The 18,537-nt window shown below is 50.0% G+C and overlaps 1 protein-coding gene across 1 annotated transcript in view; it reads left to right on the forward strand.

Annotated features, from left to right (window-relative positions):
• Positions 1-338: 338 nt before the first annotated feature.
• Positions 339-18,537, forward strand: part of ACAP1 (ArfGAP with coiled-coil, ankyrin repeat and PH domains 1) — a 48,272-nt gene continuing 30,073 nt past the window's right edge. Inside the window, exons 1-7 of the mRNA XM_058181593.1 lie at positions 339-666; positions 11,309-11,366; positions 13,394-13,513; positions 14,098-14,151; positions 15,402-15,460; positions 17,197-17,380; positions 17,494-17,538. Coding sequence (XP_058037576.1) covers positions 440-666; positions 11,309-11,366; positions 13,394-13,513; positions 14,098-14,151; positions 15,402-15,460; positions 17,197-17,380; positions 17,494-17,538 — 747 coding nt within the window. The 5' untranslated portion in view covers positions 339-439. The remainder of the gene's footprint in view (positions 667-11,308; positions 11,367-13,393; positions 13,514-14,097; positions 14,152-15,401; positions 15,461-17,196; positions 17,381-17,493; positions 17,539-18,537) is intronic.

The raw sequence follows: 18,537 nt of genomic DNA on the forward strand, positions 1-18,537 counted from the left end.
CTTTGTGTTTATTTGTGGGCTTCTGGGCTTGTTCGCTGCGTGTGTCTTTGTGTGCTTTGTGTACGTGTTTGTGTGCATCTGTGTGTGCTTCTGTGTTTGTGTTTGTGTGCTTGTGTGTTTATAGGCTTCCTTGTGTACTTGTGTGTGTTGGTTTGCTGTGTGTTTATTTGCGGGCTTCTGGGCTTGTTTGCTGTGCGTGTGCTTGTGTTTGTGAGTGTATTTGTGTGCTTGTGAGTGTGCTTGTGTGTGTTTGTGGGCTTCTGGGCTTGTTTGCTCTGTTTGCTTTGTGTTTATTTGTGTGCTTCCTTGTGTGATTGTGTGGTTGTGTGCGGTGCGCGTGCCAGGGCGCCGAGCGTGGCCGAGCCCTCCCGGCAGGGGGCGCCCCGAGCCCTGCTCTCCCTTGCGGGGCTGGTGTGGGGCTGGGCGGGCGGAGGGGCGGATGGGTCGCAGCCGGCAACTCCCCTCCGGGGCGGAGCGGCCACCGAGGCGGCGGCACCGGCAGCACCACCGGCGGCCCCTCCAGCTCCAGCTGCCCCCTCGCCTCGCCTGGCTCCGCCGGAGACCCCGCCGCCGCCCCCGCCGCCCCCGGCAGCCCCCGGCAGCCCCCGGCAGGATGACGGTCACGCTGGGCTTGGAGGAAGGGCTCAAGGACTCGCCCCGCTTCAGGTGGGAAGGAAGGAAGGGAGGCGGCAGCCCGTGCCAGACGCCGCTCGCCCGCTCGCCCAAGGAGCACCTGGTGGTACCCGCTCCGCCTGCCTCCCGCCCGCCCGCCCTTGGCTGGACCCCCTGTGGCCCCCTCCCATCTCTTCTTTCTCCCCTCTCTCCCCCTCCCTCTATCTTCCCCCATCTCTCCCCCTCCCTCTATCTTCCCCCATCTCTCCCTCCCGTCTCTCCTCCCCCAACTCCATCCCTCCATCTCCCCTTTCTCTCCTCCCACTCTCCCTCCCCTCATTTCCTCCTCTCTCCCCCAACTCCCTATTTCTCTCCCTCCCTCTATCTTCCCCATCTCTCCCTCCCCTTCCTGTCTCTCCTCCCCTTCCCTCCTCCATCCCTCCATCTCCCCATTTCTCCCTCTCTATCTTCCCCATCTCTCCCTCCCGTCTCTCCTCCTGCAACTCCATCCCTCCATCTCCCCATTTCTCTCCTCCCACTGCCTCCCCTCCTCCTCTATTTCCTCCCTCTCCCCCAACTCCCTATTTCTCTCTCTCTATCTTCCCATCTCCTCCCTCCTGTCTCTCCTCCCCTTCCCTCCTCTCCATCCCTCCATCTCCCCATTTCTCCCTCCTCTATCTTCCCCATCTCTCCTCCTGTCTCTCCTCCCCCAATTCCATCCCTCCATCTCCCCATTTCTCTCCCTCCCACTGCCTCCCTCCCTCTATTTCCTCCTCTCTCCCCAACTCCCTATTTCTCCCCTCCCTCTATCTTCCCCATCTCCTCCCTCCCTGTCTCTCCTCCCCTTCCTCCTCTCCATCTCTCCCATTTCTCTCCTCCTCTATCTTCCCCATCTTTCCCTCCCGTCTCTCCTCCCTCCCCTATTTCCTCCCTCTCCCCCAACTCCCTCCTCTCTCCTCCTCTCTTCCCCATCTCACTCCTACCCTCCTTGTCTCTCCTCCCTCTCCATCCCTCCCCATTTCTCTCCCTATCTTCCCATCTCTTCCCTCTACCTCCCTCCCTCTATTTCCTCCTCTCCCCCAACTCCCTTAACTCCCTCTCTCCTCCCTCTCCTCCCTCTCCCCAACTCCCTCTCCCCTTACCTCCCCCTCCCTTTCTATCTCCTCCCCACCTCCCTCTCCCCATCTCCTCCCCTCCCCCTTCCTGTCTCTAAGGCCATTTTTCAAGGGCAGCCCCCTGCCCCTTTTCCCATTCCTATATCTTCCCTCTGCCAAGGGGGTCCCACGGACTGAGCGCAAAGTGGGATGGGGGGCTGCCAGATCCCCCCCCCCCAAGGAGGCGCCCCTGAATTTGGGGAGCCCAGGTCTGCAACTTTGCCCTGGTTCAGAGTGCGGGTGGGTGTGTAGGGGATCCGCTTCCTACTGGGTGGGGGGGGTGTCTCTTCTTACATCCCCCCCTACCCCAACCTCCTTTGCATCTCATCCCCAGCTTCCCCCTGCTAACTGGTTGCAACTGGGAGAGGCAGGGCAGGCCCTGGTGTTAATTGTGGGGATGGTCCACAGGACAAGTGGTGGGTACACACCCAGCTCCTCTCTCGCTGGTTGTGTAGAAATGACACATTTTTGTGTCTTGCAGAAGAACTGTTTTGTACCCAACGGCAAGCCAACAACGGGCCTAGAACGCAACCCAGTTTGACACACATGTTTGCGTGTGTGCAATGGTGTGTGTGAGGCCCCTCCCTCCCCCCAGGGAAACCCAGGTTTACAAGCCTACATCCCCGATCGTAAAGTAGACATGGTTAAATCGATTGCTTTATTCAAAGGGGAAAAAAAACATATTTAATTTTATTTCCGTTTGGAAACCGCTTCTGGACTTTGTGCTTGTGATGGGGAGGTGGGTGGAAATGAAATTTTGATTTTGGGTTTCCCTATATATTAGATCGGGTTTCTTGCGATAGAAATGGCTGCCGTATATTATTGTGCAAAAGTGAAAAATTGAGGCCGTAATGTGATTATCTTCTACTATGCTCAAAAGAATCGGAAGTCACTTCCCGACCCCCTGGTTTTTTTCCCCTTCTACCTCTTTTTCTCTTTTTCTCTTTTTTTCCCCTCTTTAATTTCCGCTTTCTTTGCATTTTACATTCTGATCAACTAATAAAACCTTTAAAAAAAAAAAAAAGACGCAATCCCAAAGCTCCGAAGCCATCTTTGACCAGCACGTCGTGCAAACTCGGTTAAGTGGTGTAGGGTTTCCTGCCTGAGCAGGGGGTTTGACTAGAAGACCTCCAAGGTCCCTTCCAACGCTGTTATTCTAATTCTGAGCACGGTTTAGCGTGAGGTTTCGGTCTGTTGGTCCTAACGCACGGGCGTAAACCATGGTTCCGCTCACCGTGGGCTGGCCTGTCAGTGCAAACCGGGGTTTTATATCTCCTTGCAAAAGGCCGGCTGGGGAATTAAAACCAAATTCTCTGGAAGCATTTAGGACTGCGGTGAGGCTGGAAAAACCGGACTTGGCTGCAGATGGGCCAGCAATGAGCTTGTTGTTGCGGCTGCTTGCGGCCTCTGGCTTCCTGTCACACGCATGCACACAAACACACAAACACACACAAATACACAAGAGTTCTCCTGAGGCCTTGCCCAACCTCCCGTGTTGCAACCCCCATCTTGTATAGATCAGTTCACAGGATCAATTGAGAGGAGAGGGGGGTGGGAGAAGGATGGAGATGGCCAAATTACAGGCAGTCCTCGATTTACGACCGTAATGGAGTCCAGCATTTCTGCCGCGAACGCGAGACATCGGTTCAAACTTGTGTTTTTTTGCCTCCTTTTAGAGAGTTTTCCTTGACAGCGTTGTTAAGCGAATTGAGGCCGTTGTTGAGTGGGTCACACGGTTTGTTAAGCGAATCCGGCTCCCCCCCCCACCCTTGACGTCACGTCGCCAAAGCGGGTCTGCTTGGACGGAGGAGGGGGTTGGACTAGATGACCCACAGGGTCCCTTTCCATCTCTATGAATCTGTGTATTATTGACCAGGAGTCGGGTCTTGAGTTTTGGATCGCGTGACCGCAGGGGGATGCAACGATGGTCATTAAGGGTGAAGAACGCTCCTAACTCGCCTCTTTGCCCGAGCTGTCACAACTTCGAACCGTCACTAAATGAACGGTTTGCCCGTACATTGTTTTAATCCGAGAAAAGGATAAATCCATTGCTTGGAAACCCCTTTGGGACTTTTGTGTTTAAAACAGCGGCGGGGAAAAAAATTGAAGTTTGAATATGATGGTTAGATTAGTCGACGGTTCCAAAAAATGACTCATTTCTGTTCAACATTAAAAACGTGGAAAAAAATTGAGGTTTTCATCTCAAATTTGCATTCTTTTATTGCAGCGAAGAAAGCTGGAAATCAATGCTTGCTTTCTTCTTTCTTTTCCCTTTTATATCCTTCCCTCCTTATTTCCCTGTGCTCTTTATTTTTATTTGCGGTACCAGGTGGTCCTCGGTTTACGACCGCAGCCGACCCCCCCCCCAAATTTCCCTCGTTAAGTGAGTTTCGCCCTGGGTTGTGCCCATTCCTTGCCACGATGGTTAAAAGAGAATCCCCGCGGTTGTTCAGTGAGTAACAAGGACGTTAAGCGAATCCGGCTTTCTTTGCCGGCCAGGAGGTCGCCGAATCGTGCGACCTCGGGATGCTGCGACCGTCATAAATGTGAGTCAGTGAGCCAGGCGTCTGAATTTTTTTTTTTAATCACGTGGGGATGGCTGCAACGGTGGTAAGTGTGGAAAAAACGGCCTTCAGTCCCGGTCGCTCAACTAACCGTTCTAAATCGAGGACCGCCTGCATTTTATATTAGGATAAATTTCATTTTTTGTTTTTGTTTGATGTTAAACTGCCGTCTTTGACTGGCGGAGTTGCCTGTTTTTGGGTCCCCAAAATCTTGAGCCTTATTTAGGAAATATAATTCCATCAGGGTGGAATCCACTGGTGTTTTTCCCCCCAACTTCCACGCCTGCAACGCAGGGATGGAGACCGGCTGTTTCCTAGCCATCCTGGCTTGTTTGATTGGGCTTCCTTCGCCTCCTTCGCTTGAGGCTTGCTCCAGCGCCCATCCTCCCCTGCCAGGAGGCGAGTGGGGCTGCGTTGGCAGGGGACGATGGTTGGGAGGAAGCCAAGTGAGCCATCCCCCCACCCGCCCCCGTGCATTGCCAACAGCCAAAAAAAGCAATATATTTCCCTTCCGAGAGTTGTGAGAAATAGTTTCCGAAAGTTGTAGTTTTTTTCCCACACGTGCTGCGTTGGCACGTCCTCCTGCCAAATTTTTTTCCCAGGCTTTCTGTGCCCCGCCGAGCTCAGCGGAGGTTAGCGCCCCTCTTGTTTTGGGGTGCAGGTTTCCTCAACCCCCAACCCCGTGCGCGAGTCTCGCTTTTTCGTTTTTGCAGGAGTTTTTTTTTTTCCTTCTTAGCGTTTCCTGCAGTTTTGGTTCATTTCTTAGCGGATGTGGTTTCGCTTCGCTTCTCTTTTCTTGGTTCGGATTTTCTGACGTGGCCCCCTCCCCGCTTCCCCTCCCCGTGGAGGGTGGGAGGGCCGGCAGCAGCCGTCTTGGCTGAAAAGGGCCAGGTGCTGCAGGGCCCATCGCCTTCAGGCTGCTGTGGAGGATGGGATATAAATAAGAGAGAGATCTAGGATATAAAAAGGGAGCAAACGCCACTCCCTCTAGAGCTGGTGATGTTCTCTAGCTGGGTCATGAAACGTCTGCGGGAAAACCATTCAAGCTCAGAGAGTCACCAAGAACTCCACAACAGTCTTCCTCCTCCCCCCCTCCTCCTCTTCCTCCTTCTCTTTTTCCTCCTCCTCCCCTCTGCAACCCACCTCCCTTCTAGCTTTCATGATCTTTCCTTCCTTCCTTCCTTCCTTCCTTCCTTCCTTCCTTCCTTCCTTCCTCCTCTTCTCCTCTCCTCTGCAAACCCATCTTCCTTCTAGCTTTCATGATCCTTCCTTCCTTCCTTCCTTCCTCCTCTTCTCCTCTCCTCTGCAAACCCATCTTCCTTCTAGCTTTCATGATCCTTCCTTCCTTCCTTCCTCCTTCCTTCCTTCCTTCCTTCCTCCTCCTCCTCTTCTCCTCTGCAAACCCCTTCCTTCTAGCTTTCATGATCCTTCCTTCCTTCCTTCCTTCCTTCCTTCCTTCCTTCCTCCTCCTCTTCTCCTCCTCTGCAAACCCATCTTCCTTCTAGCTTTCATGATCCTTCCTTCCTTCCTTCCTTCCTTCCTTCCTTCCTTCCTTCCTTCCTTCCTCCTCCTCTCCTCTCCTCCGCAAACCCATCTTCCTTCTAGCTTTCATGATCCATCCTTCCTTCCTTCCTTCCTTCCTTCCTTCCTCCTCCTCTCCTCTCCTCTGCAAACCCATCTTCCTTCTAGCTTTCATGATCCTTCCTTCCTTCCTTCCTTCCTTCCTTCCTCCTCCTCTTCTCCTTTCCTCTGCAAACCCATCTTCCTTCTAGCTTTCATGATCCTTCCTTCCTTCCTTCCTTCCTTCCTTCCTTCCTTCCTCCTCTTCTCCTCTCCTCTGCAAACCCATCTTCCTTCTAGCTTTCATGATCCTTCCTTCCTTCCTTCCTTCCTTCCTTCCTTCCTCCTCCTCTCCTTTCCTCTGCAAACCCATCTTCCTTCTAGCTTTCATGATCCTTCCTTCCTCCTCCTCCTCCTCCTCCTCCTCCTCTTTTTCCTCCTGCTCCCTTCTGCAAATCCACCTCCCTTCTAGCTTTCCTTCCTTCCTTCCTTCCTTCTGCAAAACCACCTTCCTTCTAGCTTTCATGATCCTTCCTCCCTCTCTCCCTTCCTCCTCCTCTTCCTCCTCCTCTTTTTCCTCCTGCTCCCCTTTGCAAATCCACCTCCCTTCTAGCTTTCATGAACCTTCCTTCCTTCCTTCTTTCCTTCCTTCCTCCCTCCTCTTCCTCTTCCTCCTCCCCACTGCAAACCCACTTCCCTTCTAGCACTGATGACATTCTGTAGTTGGGTCACAAAATATCTGGAAAAAAACCATCAAGCTCAGAGAACACTATAGACGCCATAGTCTCTACCTTCCTCTCACCTCTCCTTCCTTCCTCCTCCTCCCTCCCTTCCCCTCCCCGTGGAGGGTGGGAGGGCCGGCAGCAGCCGTCTTGGCTGAAAAGGGCCAGGTGCTGCAGGGCCCATCGCCTTCAGGCTGCTGTGGAGGATGGGATATAAATAAGAGAGAGATCTAGGATATAAAAAGGGAGCAAACGCCACTCCCTCTAGAGCTGGTGATGTTCTCTAGCTGGGTCATGAAACGTCTGCGGGAAAACCATTCAAGCTCAGAGAGTCACCAAGAACTCCACAACAGTCTTCCTCCTCCCCCCCTCCTCCTCTTCCTCCTTCTCTTTTTCCTCCTCCTCCCCTCTGCAACCCACCTCCCTTCTAGCTTTCATGATCTTTCCTTCCTTCCTTCCTTCCTTCCTTCCTTCCTTCCTTCCTTCCTCCTCTTCTCTCTCCTCTGCAAACCCATCTTCCTTCTAGCTTTCATGATCCTTCCTCCTTCCTTCCTTCCTCCTCTTCTCCTCTCCTCTGCAAACCCATCTTCCTTCTAGCTTTCATGATCCTTCCTTCCTTCCTTCCTTCCCTCCTTCCTTCCTTCCTTCCTTCCTCCTCCCCTTCTCCTCTCCTCTGCAAACCCCCTCCTTCTAGCTTTCATGATCCTTCCTTCCTTCCTTCCTTCCTTCCTTCCTTCCTTCCTCCTCCTCTTCTCCTCTCCTCTGCAAACCCATCTTCCTTCTAGCTTTCATGATCCTTCCTTCCTTCCTTCCTTCCTTCCTTCCTTCCTTCCTTCCTTCCTTCCTTCCTCCTCCTCTTCTCCTCTCCTCCGCAAACCCATCTTCCTTCTAGCTTTCATGATCCATCCTTCCTTCCTTCCTTCCTTCCTTCCTTCCTTCCTCCTCCTCTTCTCCTCTCCTCTGCAAACCCATCTTCCTTCTAGCTTTCATGATCCTTCCTTCCTTCCTTCCTTCCTTCCTTCCTCCTCCTCTTCTCCTTTCCTCTGCAAACCCATCTTCCTTCTAGCTTTCATGATCCTTCCTTCCTCCCTCCCCCCCTCCCTCCCTCCACCTCCTCTTTTTCCTCCTGCTCCCTTCTGCAAATCCACCTCCCTTCTAGCTTTCCTTGCTTCCTTCCTTCCATCTGCAAAACCACCTTCCTTCTAGCTTTCATGATCCTTCCTCCCTCTCTCCCTTCCTCCTCCTCTTCCTCCTCTTTTCCTCCTCCTGCTCCCCTTTGCAAATCCACCTCCCTTCTAGCTTTCATGAACCTTCCTTCCTTCCTTCTTTCCTTCCTTCCTCCCTCCTCTTCCTCTTCCTCCTCCCCACTGCAAACCCACTTCCCTTCTAGCACTGATGACATTCTGTAGTTGGGTCACAAAATATCTGGAAAAAAACCATCAAGCTCAGAGAACACTATAGACGCCATAGTCTCTACCTTCCCTCTCACCTCTCCTTCCTTCCTCCCTCCCTCCCTCCCTCCCTTTCCTCCTCCTGCCTTCTGCAAACTCACCCCTAACACTGATGACAATACCTATATGGGACATGAAACGTTTGCAAGAATACCATCAAGCTGAAAGAGCCCCAAGGACACCCCCCCCCGTCTCCTCCTCCTCCTCCTCCTCCTCCTCCTCCTCCTCCTCCTCCTCCTCCTCCTCCTCCTCCTCCTCCTCCTCCTCCTCCCACCATTCCACGATCCCACCTCCCTTCTAGCACTGAAGACAATCCCTAGTTGGGTCATGAAACGTCTTCCTTCAAGAAACCCACCCAGCTCGGACAGCACTCAAGGAGCCCACAGGATGGGACTCATTGTTCAAAGCCTACCAATATTGTGAAGGCCGCCTCTGGCAGGAGGGTTGGGACCTCCGCAGACGCTGCCTTCCCAACGTTGGTAGATTTTGGAACTACAAATCCCATCCTCCACAGCACCCTGGCTGGCTGTAGGAAGGTGGCCGATGAAACCCAACCCATTTAGTAGGGGCCAAGTTGGAAGACTTGGCTTTGGTTCTTGTCATGGCTGCATTTGCCAGGGTCTGTGTGTGTGTGTTGTGTTTGTGTACCTGAGAAACCCACAGACTCCCCAGGCCTGGAAGGGACCTCGGGAGGTCTTCTAGTCCAACCCCCCTGCCCAAAACAGGCGCCCCGATGTAGTTATAGTTTCCACGCCAGTTTTTCTAATTTTGGCACAGCTGCTTTCAAGGTTTTACAGGCCCTCACAGTTGTGCGTTGCGCTCTGGATGGAGAGAGTTTCTGGGCAACGGAGGGGAAATTGGCGAACAGCCTCTTGACGGAGGCAGGAAATTGTGAGATGACCGCAACGGAACAGATGCTGTGTTTGTGTGTGTGTGTTTCAAACGAGTGCAAAAACGGAGCTTGCCAACGGGTGCCCAACTCTCGGAAGCCTTCCTCCTGCTTCTCCTTTCCTCCCCCCACCCCACCCCAATGCGTTGCCCCTCTGGTGTGGGGCGCAGTACAGATCACACAAGGGATTGTGGGGACGCCCCTGACAGGGGCCTAGTGTTGTGGTCCGCCAGCAGCCTGCAGAGCTGGCAACGGAGTCGGAGAGCGACAAGGCTGAGGAAGAACGTGGGCCAGTCCTGGAGTCAGGGGAAGGCCCGATGAGGGCTCTGTGTCGGAGGCAGAGGTGGTGCCCGGGCCATCGGGAAGTGATGTGCGGACTCCGGAGCCTCCAGAGACTGATAGTAGTGAGGCAGAGGAACAGGAGGAGCCTGTTCCTAGTGCACGCATGAGAAGAGCTGCCAGAAGGCAAGAGCAGCTCAAGCAGAGAGGACGACTCGGGAGAAGGGCCAAGAGATGATTGGCCCCTCCCATAAGGCTTAAAAGACCAGCAACGGCGTTTGGGCTCTTTGTCGGAAAACAACGTTGATAGCCTTGCTCCTTTTCTTGCTGCATTTATTTCTTGTCGGCGGCTTCTCCTTCTAAACTTTTGCCAAGAAAAGCCTTTGGCAGTTTGCCTAATTAGACCAAGGTTGGTGATAAGACTGAGGAATTGTGTTAGGAAGAATTTGCCCTCCCAACTTAGCCTACCTTCAGAGCATTCTGCAGAATAACGGAGTTGGAAGGGACCTGAGAGGTCTTCTAATCCAACCCCCTGCTGAAGCAGGAGACCCTATACCGTTTCAGGTAGCTGGCTGTCCAGTCTTTTCTTTAAAAACTTCCAGTGTTAAAGCACCCACAACTTCTGGTGGCAAGTAGTTCCACTGGTTGATTGTCCTCAGTGTTAGGAAGTTTCTCCTTAATTCTAGCTTGCTTCTCTCCATGGCTAGTTTCCATCCATTTTTTTCCTTGTCCTTCAAGTGCTTTGGAGAATAGGTTGACCCTCTCTTCTTCGGGGCAGCCCCTCAAATATTGGGAGACTGCTATCATGTACAGAGTAACAGAATCGATTTGGAAGGGACTTCAAGAGGTCATCTAGTCCAACCCCCTGTTGAAGCAGGAGACCCTATAGTTAGTATACCATTTCGGACAAACGGTTGTCCAATCTCATCTTAAAAACCTCCGTTGATGGAGCAACCCACAACTTCTGGTGGCAAGTCGTTCCACTGGTTCATTGTTCTAACTTGGAAATTGCAATTCCTCATTGACCGGACTGGTCAGTCAAGTAGCAGCTGCAACGTAACTCGAACACGGTGTTTCTCAACCTCAGGAAGTTAAGAGGGGTGGACATCTATTCTACTCCCAGAATCCCCCAACCTGCCTGCTTTAAGATGGGTGGACTCCTACTCCCAGAATTTCCCAGATGGCTTGTTTTAAGAGGGGTGGGCTTCTACTCCCAGAATCCCCCAGCCAGCAAGGGTTTAGCATGGATTGGACAAGAACAAATACCACTTTTTTCTTTTTTTAAAATAATAATAACAACAGAGTTGTAAGGGACCTTGGAGGCCTTCTAGTCCAACCCCCTGCCCAGGCAGGAAACCCTACACCATCTCAGACAGATGGTTAGCCAACATTTTCTTAAAAATTTCCAGTGTTGGAGCATTCACAACTTCTGCAGGCAAGTTTTGATAGAGTAACTTTCTTAGTAGATGGTGGGAACGCGGTAGACATAATATATCTTGAAATTTCACTTTATAACATCACAAGCTAAACGAATTATGACTACATGGCAGGATAATTAAATGGAAAACTGATGTGCTGGCGGAGGAATTCTGGGACTTGAAGTCCATCGTGCTGAAGTTGAAGAACATTGTTTTAACTACAGCTTTTCCCAGCCGGGCGCTCTTGAGATGCATCCTGGGAATCTCCTGCAAAGAATTCTGGGCGATGGAGTCCCAACTCCAAATCGAGACAGCCCGCTCGGTTGAGGACGAGAAGCAGACCCACCAACTCATTTTCATTTCAACCGTGGAGTAGGGGAGTCCTTGGGTGGGAGTTTTGCAACAGCTGCCTCCCCCCCCCCGGTCCCTTGAACGCCTTCCGTGGCTGCTTGTTCGTAACGTGGCACTGCAAGAGGCGAACGGAAATTGCAAGACTCCTGTATGGTGTCATGACTCTGTGGCTACGGGGCTCGGCTTTGAAGCCCTGGCGTATCTTTGCAGTGGCTTCTGATCTGCCCTGGCTAACATATTTCCTTCCTTTCTCTCCCCCCCCCCCCACCAACCCACCAACCTCCCCCCCCAACACACACACACTTCAGGGCCGCCGTTGAGACCGTGGAAATAGAAGTATCGGTTTTGGAGACCCAGCTGGAAAAGGTGAGCAGGTGTCTTACACGCCGGTGGTTGTGTCAGCTTAAGAGCCCAGCTGAGGTGTGCACCGAATAATTTTGCAAACTGTTTGCGCCCCCTCCTTCTCCTACCCACACGCCCAGGAGAAAAATCTAGAAGTTGCAGGGTGGGGGTGATTGAAGACAAGCAAGAGAACATCGCAAAATGTTTGTTTACAGGCCTTTAAACCCCTGTGGCTGTTTCTGGATTGCACCATTTTGACACCGCAGGCGAGCAATTTCCTGCCTAAAGCAAAATCTGTCTTAGAACAGTTGAGATCCTTTGTGATCTAGGTTAGGATTCTCCAACCTTGGTCCCTTTAAGACTTGTGGACTTCAACTCCCAGAGTTCCTCGGCCAGCTTTGCTGGCCGAGGGACTCTGGGAGTTGAAGTCCACAAGTCTTAAAGTGGCCAAAGTTGGAGAACCCTGATCTAGGTCCTCTTAGATCCTAAACGGGTGTTTCTTCCCAGAATTCCCCAGCCGGTTAAGGGTTTCCTGGAATTCAGTGCGGATAAAACAAAGATCACTTTTTTTTTTTTTTTGGTAGGGTAACTTTCTTAGTAGATGGTGGGAGTGCAGCAGATGTAATATATCTTGACTTCAGCAAAGTGGAAAAAGATAAGACTAGCTAAAAATAAACGAGTTAAAGGTGCGTTAGATGGCAATCCGGGCGCCAATGCTGCAGCCATAGCAAGAGTTTTGCATTAGGGATCCAGGAGTTTTCCCTACTGGGTCGATAGGAAGGAGAGAAAGGGAAGGAAAGAAAGTGGAGGGAAGGGAAAAAGAGAGAGAAAAGGAAGGAAGGAAGGAAAGAAAGAAAGAAAAGGAAGGAAAGGATGATCTGAGGAAGGAAGGTAAACAAAAGGAAGGAAAGGAAGATGAAGGAGAAAGAAGAAGGGAAAGGAAGAATGGAGGGAGGGAGGGAGGAAAGGAAGATGGAAGGAAGAAAGGAAGGAAGGGAGGGAGGAAGAAGATGGAAGGAAGAATAGAAGGAAGATGGAAGGAAGGAAGGGATGATGTAAGGAAGGAAGGTAGACAAAAGGAAGGAAGGAGAAAGAAGAAAGGAAGAAGGGAGGGAGGAAGGAAAGGAAGATGGAAGGAAGAAAAGAAGGAAGGTACACAAAAGGAAGGAAAGGAAGGAAGGAAGGGATGATGTAAGGAAGGAAGGAAGACAAAAGGAAGGAAGGAGAAAGAAGAAAGGAAGAAATGAGGGAGGAAGGAAAGGAAATTGGAAGGAAGAAAAGAAGGAAGGTAGACAAAAGGAAGGAAGGAGAAAGAAGAAAGGAAAGGGAGGGAGGGAGGAAGGAAAGGAAGATGGAAGGAAGAAAAGGGTCCTTGAGTGGCGCAGGCTGCTAAACAGCCTGTTATTAACAACAGCTGCCTGCAATTACTGCAGGTTCAAGTCCCACCAGGCCCAAGGTTGACTCAGCCTTCCATCCTTTATAAGGTAGGTAAAATGAGGACCCAGATTGTTGGGGGCAATAAGTTGACTTTGTATATAATATACAAATAGGATGAAGACTATTGCTTAACACATTGTAAGCCGCCCTGAGTCTTCGGAGAAGGGTGGGGTATAAATGTAAATAAAAAAAAAAAAAAAAAAAAGAAGGAAAGTAGACGAAAGGAAGGAAGAATTGTAGTCACCTTGGGATGATACCACCCTTGTTAATACACGCTGGTTGCCAAGCATCCAACTATCGATCATGGACGATACAGGGACGTTAGTGCGAGGACCGGTTTTTTTCAGCCCTAATTTCAAACAGTCACTAAACAAACAGTCGTAAGTCGAGGACTACCTGTATTGCTACTGATCTTGCCAGCTGGGATGCCCGCCTGCAGGCTGGTGCTGTCTTGAGCGGGTGGGCACTGCCCCAGGGTGTGCCAGGGCCGGGAGGGTGGGGTGGGGGTGGGTAATCCCAGCCCCCCCCCCCCCCCATCAGCAGAGCAAAGCCCAGGTGCCCCTCCTGGGGCCCGTGGGTCCTAATTCTGACCCGCCGTCTGTCCGTCTTGGCAGTTGCTGAAACTGGGTGGCACCATGCTGGAATCGGGGCGCCAATTCTGCAGCCATAGCAAGAGTTTTGCCTCCGGGATCCAGGAACTTTCCCAGAATTCCTTGGGGGACAAATTGATGAGCGTAAGTAAATTTGAGGTGTGTGTGTGGGGGGAGGCCGGGGGTTGCCCCCAAACTGCAGCTGGGCATCTGGCTGGGGAGAGAACCATGCATCGTGGCACGCAAGTGGCACTCAGCAGTTCCTGTGTGTGTGTTTGTGTATTTTGTGTGTTTGTGCGTGTGTGCGAGAGACGAAGCAACAGCCTTTTGCCCCCAAGCTGTGACGCCCTCCTAGGAAGGACCCGAGTGCGAAAGTCAGCGATTAGATAGAGGGCAAACTTCCTCCTGCACGAAGGAATGGCCCTGCTCTAGCCTCTGAGCATGTGGAAAGTGCCTGGCACCCGACATCTGTTGGCCCCGGGCCGGAAGTTTCCCAAATGATGAGTCCGGTTGCTCAACTCGGCCCTGTCGCCTGGGTGCGATGGGAGTTGTAGTTCGGCCCACGAGGAAAAAAATCCCAGTCGGGTTGAAAACAGGTTGTCAGTTTAACCCGAACCGGAAACTGGGAAGACTTTTAAAAGAAGAGGTTTAAAGTGATTATTAGACCGGATGGGCCTCATTCCGATGTTTCTCTGGTGATTTAATGTATTTTTTTCCCCCGCTCTTAGGAGTGCCTGGAAAAGTTTTCCCAAAGTTTGAGCAGAATGATGGAACAGCAAGAGGTGAGTGGATTGATCTTTCTGTTAAGCTGCTAAGGACGGGAGGCCACCAGGAAATCCCAACCCTCTAAACGAGATGGAAAACTCAGGAGAAGCCTCCCCCAAAATGATATTTCCCCCCACCAATATTGTTGCCTTGATGTAGCCCTTCTGGTCCTCAAAGGAATCAAACAAACCCTCCCAGTAGGGAGGAGTAAAGATAAGATTCACTTAATAATTGGGACAAAAAATATGCAATATAATGGAATAAAATATGCAATAAAATATGCCATAAAATGGAATAAAACATGCCATAAAATGGAATGAAATATGCAATAAAATAGAATAAAACACGCCATAGAATAAAGTATGCTATATAATGGAATAAAATATGCAATAAAATAGAATAAAATATGCAATAAAATATAATTAAATGCCATAAAATAGAATAAAATATGCCATAAAATAGAATTAAATGCCATAAAATAGAATAAAATATGCAATAAAATAGAATAAAATGTGCAATAAAATAATAAAAAATGCCATAAAATATAATTAAATGCCATAAAATAGAATAAAATATGCCATAAAATAGAATAAAATATGCAATAAAATATGCCATAATTCTATTCTATATTCTATTCTATAAAATGGAATAAAACATGCCATAAAATGGAATGAAATATGCAGTAAAATAGAATAAAACACGCCATAGAATAAAGTATGCTATATAATGGAATAAAATATGCAATAAAATAGAATAAAAAATGCAATAAAATATGCAATAAAATAATAAAATATGCCATAAAATAGAATTAAATGCCATAAAATAGAATAAAATATGCCATAAAATAGAATAAAATATGCAATAAAATAGAATAAAACACGCCATAGAATAAAGTATGCTATATAATGGAATAAAATATGCAATAAAATAGAATAAAAAATGCAATAAAATATGCAATAAAATAATAAAATATGCCATAAAATAGAATTAAATGCCATAAAATAGAATAAAATATGCCATAAAATAGAATAAAATATGCAATAAAATAGAATAAAACACGCCATAGAATAAAGTATGCTATATAATGGAATAAAATATGCAATAAAATAGAATAAAATATGCAATAAAATAGAATAAAACATGCCATGAAATAAAATATGCAGTACAACACAATGAAAAATAAATGCAATAAAGTAATGGTCTGAAATAAAATAAACTTGGTTGCAACTCGATTAAAAGGGCTTTTTTTTTTTTTTTTTGATCCTAGGAACTCCTGGAGACCGCGCAGCAGTCTCTGAAGCAGCAGCTACAAGCTCTGGTGAAGGAGTAAGTGCATCCAATGGGAGTCCGTTGGCTTAGCGTGTTGTGTGAAAACAACCCAAAAATTATTGGGTGGGAATTATTCGGGACTGAACAGGATTTGAACTGGAGTCATGCCGGCCACATGACCACGGAGACGTCTTCGGAAAGCGCTGATTCTTCGGCTTACAAACGGAGATGAACACCGCCCCCTAGAGTTGGGAACGACTAGCACAGGGGTCTGCAAACTTGGCTCCTTTAAGACTTGCGGACTTCAACTCCCAGAGTTCCTCAGCCAGCTTTGCTGGCTGAGGGACTCTGGGAGTTGAAGTCCGCAAGTCTTAAAGGAGCCAAGTTTGCAGACCCCTGGAGTAGCACATATGTGCGAGGGAAACCTTTATCTTTGCCTTCTTAAAGTTTTATCTCTAGAGACTTTCAAGAAGAGACTGGACTGCCATTTGTCAGAATTGGTGTAGGGTCTCCTGCTTGGGCGGGGGGGGGGGGTGGACTAGATGACCTCCAACATCCCTTCCAACTCTGTTAATCTGTGAAAAAAAAAAGGCACCAACTACGGTTAGCTTTGCATTTGGTAGCTGACCTCCCCACATATCTGCGATCTCACAAAATGCTCGACAAGATATTGGGGGTTAGAACGCACCCATCGGCTTCCCAGAGAAAGTTTGGTCTAGTGGTTAAGGCGCCATACTAGGAACCAGGAGACGGTGAGTTCTAGTCCCGCCTTAGGCATTAAAAGCGGCTGAATGACTTTGGCCAATCATCAAGAGACGGTGAGTTCTAGTCTCGCCTTAGGCATGAAAGCCGGCTGGGTAACTTTGGGCCAATCACCAGGAGATTGGGAGTTCTAGTCCCACTTTAGGCATGACAGCTGACTGGGTAACTTTGGGCCAATCACCGGGAGATTGCGAGTTCTAGTTCTATCTTGGCAGGAAAGCCAGTGGGTGACTTTGGGCCAATCACCAGGAGACTGGGAGTTCTAGTCCCACCTTAGGCATGAAAGCCAGCTGGGTGACTTTGGGCCAATCACCAGGAGACTGGGAATTCTAGTCCCACCTTAGGCATGAAAGCCAGCTGGGTGAATTTGGGCCAATCACCAGGAGATTGGGAGTTCTAGTCCCACCTTAGGCATGACAGCTGACTGGGTAACTTTGGGCCAATCACCGGGAGATTGCGAGTTCTAGTTCTATCTTGGCAGGAAAGCCAGTGGGTGACTTTGGGCCAATCACCAGGAGACTGGGAGTTCTAGTCCCACCTTAGGCATGAAAGCCAGCTGGGTGACTTTGGGCCAATCACCAGGAGACGGTGAGTTCTAGTCTCGCCTTAGGCATGAAAGCCGGCTGGGTAACTTTGGGCCAATCACCGGGAGATTGCGAGTTCTAGTTCTATCTTGGCAGGAAAGCCAGTGGGTGACTTTGGGCCAATCACCAGGAGACTGGGAGTTCTAGCCCGCCTTAGGCATGAAAGCCAGCTGGGTGACGTTCGGACAGTCGCTCCCTCTCTTAGCCCAACCCACCTCACAGGGTGGTTGTTGTGGGGAAAAGCAGTCGGAAGAAAGAGTATTGAGTATCCTCGCCGACTTGAATCACTTACAAAGTGGAAAAAAACAGGAGATAAATAAATAAATATATATATATCATACGTAACTCTGTGAGACGGTCAACGTGTTCTGGGACCACCCGTTCTGTGAATGCAGCTAACCCGGGTTAAGGACGTTGTGTGAACCCTGCACTCTTCTTCTCCTTCAGGGACATTAAGCAGTTCAAAGAGACCCGGAAGGAATTCGAACGCGGCAGCGAAAGTCTCAGCAGCGCCTTGCACCATAATGCCGAGGTGCCCCGTCGGCGCCAACACGATGCCGAGGAAGCCGTAACCGCCCTCAAAGCAGCCCGGACCACCTTCCGTAACCGAGCCCTCGACTACGTGTTACAGGTGCGGGAGGTCCCGTTTCTGAGTCTGGTGGGACAGCGGGGGCTCTGGGGACACCTCGAGCGTGGCGGCTCGAGGCGGGATTCGAACTCCAGGCCTTTCTCCTTGTCTTTCAGATCAACGTGATTCAATCCAAGAAGAAATCTGAGATCCTTAAATTCGTGAGTTAACTCCCTTCCCCAACCTTGGGCTCTTGGACTGCAAGTCCCATCATCCCCAGCCTTGAGCCTGTTGCCCGGAGAGGAGAGGGGAGGGCCTTGCTAAGGGGTGTGTGTGTGTGTGTGTGTGTGTGCACGTGTGTGTGTGTAGCTTGGTTTTTGGCACACATTCGCAAAGGTGGCTACTGTGGGATGCCGGGGGGGGGGGGTTGTCTGATTTGAGCATGTTTTGCACTCAGCACTGAGTGACACCACAGTGCAGGGCGGTTTTGGCCCAGGGGTTGCTGGCAATCCATGGGGTTGGCCTAGACCAGGGGTCTCCAACCTTGGCGACTTTAAGCCTGGAGGAGTTCAACTCCCAGAATTCCCCAGCCAGCAAGGCATTCTGGGAGTTGAAGTCCTCCAGGCTTAAAGTCGCCAAGGTTGGAGACCCCTGAACTAGACTGATGTTTGTCAAACTTGAACACTTTAAGATTTGTGGACTTCAACTCCCAGAATTCTCCTGGGGAATTCTGGGAGTTGAAGTCCCCAGATCTCAATGTCACCGCATTTAAGGCACGCAGGTCGTTCTCGACTTACAGCGGTTCGTTTAGTGACCGCATAAAGTTACAACGGCGCTGAAAAAAGTGACTTAGGACCCTTTTTCGCACTTACGACCGTTGCCGCATTCCCCAGGGTCGCGTGATCAAAATTCAGACGCTTGGCAACGGACTCGCGTTTATGACGGTTGCGGGGTCCCGGGGTCACGCGATTCCCCTCTTGCGACCTCCCGTCGAGCAAAGTCAGTGGGGAAGCCAGATTCACTAACTGAACAGCTGCAGCGATTCACTTAAGCGACTGCGGCAAGGAAAGTCGTAAAATGAGACCAAACTCACTTAACAACGGTCTCGCTTAGCAACGGAACGGGGGTCAATTTTGATCGTTAAGTCGTGGACTACCCCGTACGGATATAATCTGCCTTGAGTTGGCTTTCTTTCTCACGCCCGAAAGAAATCTATTTTT

The sequence above is a fragment of the Ahaetulla prasina genome, chromosome 4 (assembly GCF_028640845.1).
Source record: "Ahaetulla prasina isolate Xishuangbanna chromosome 4, ASM2864084v1, whole genome shotgun sequence".
Taxonomy (NCBI): Eukaryota; Metazoa; Chordata; class Lepidosauria; order Squamata; family Colubridae; genus Ahaetulla; species Ahaetulla prasina.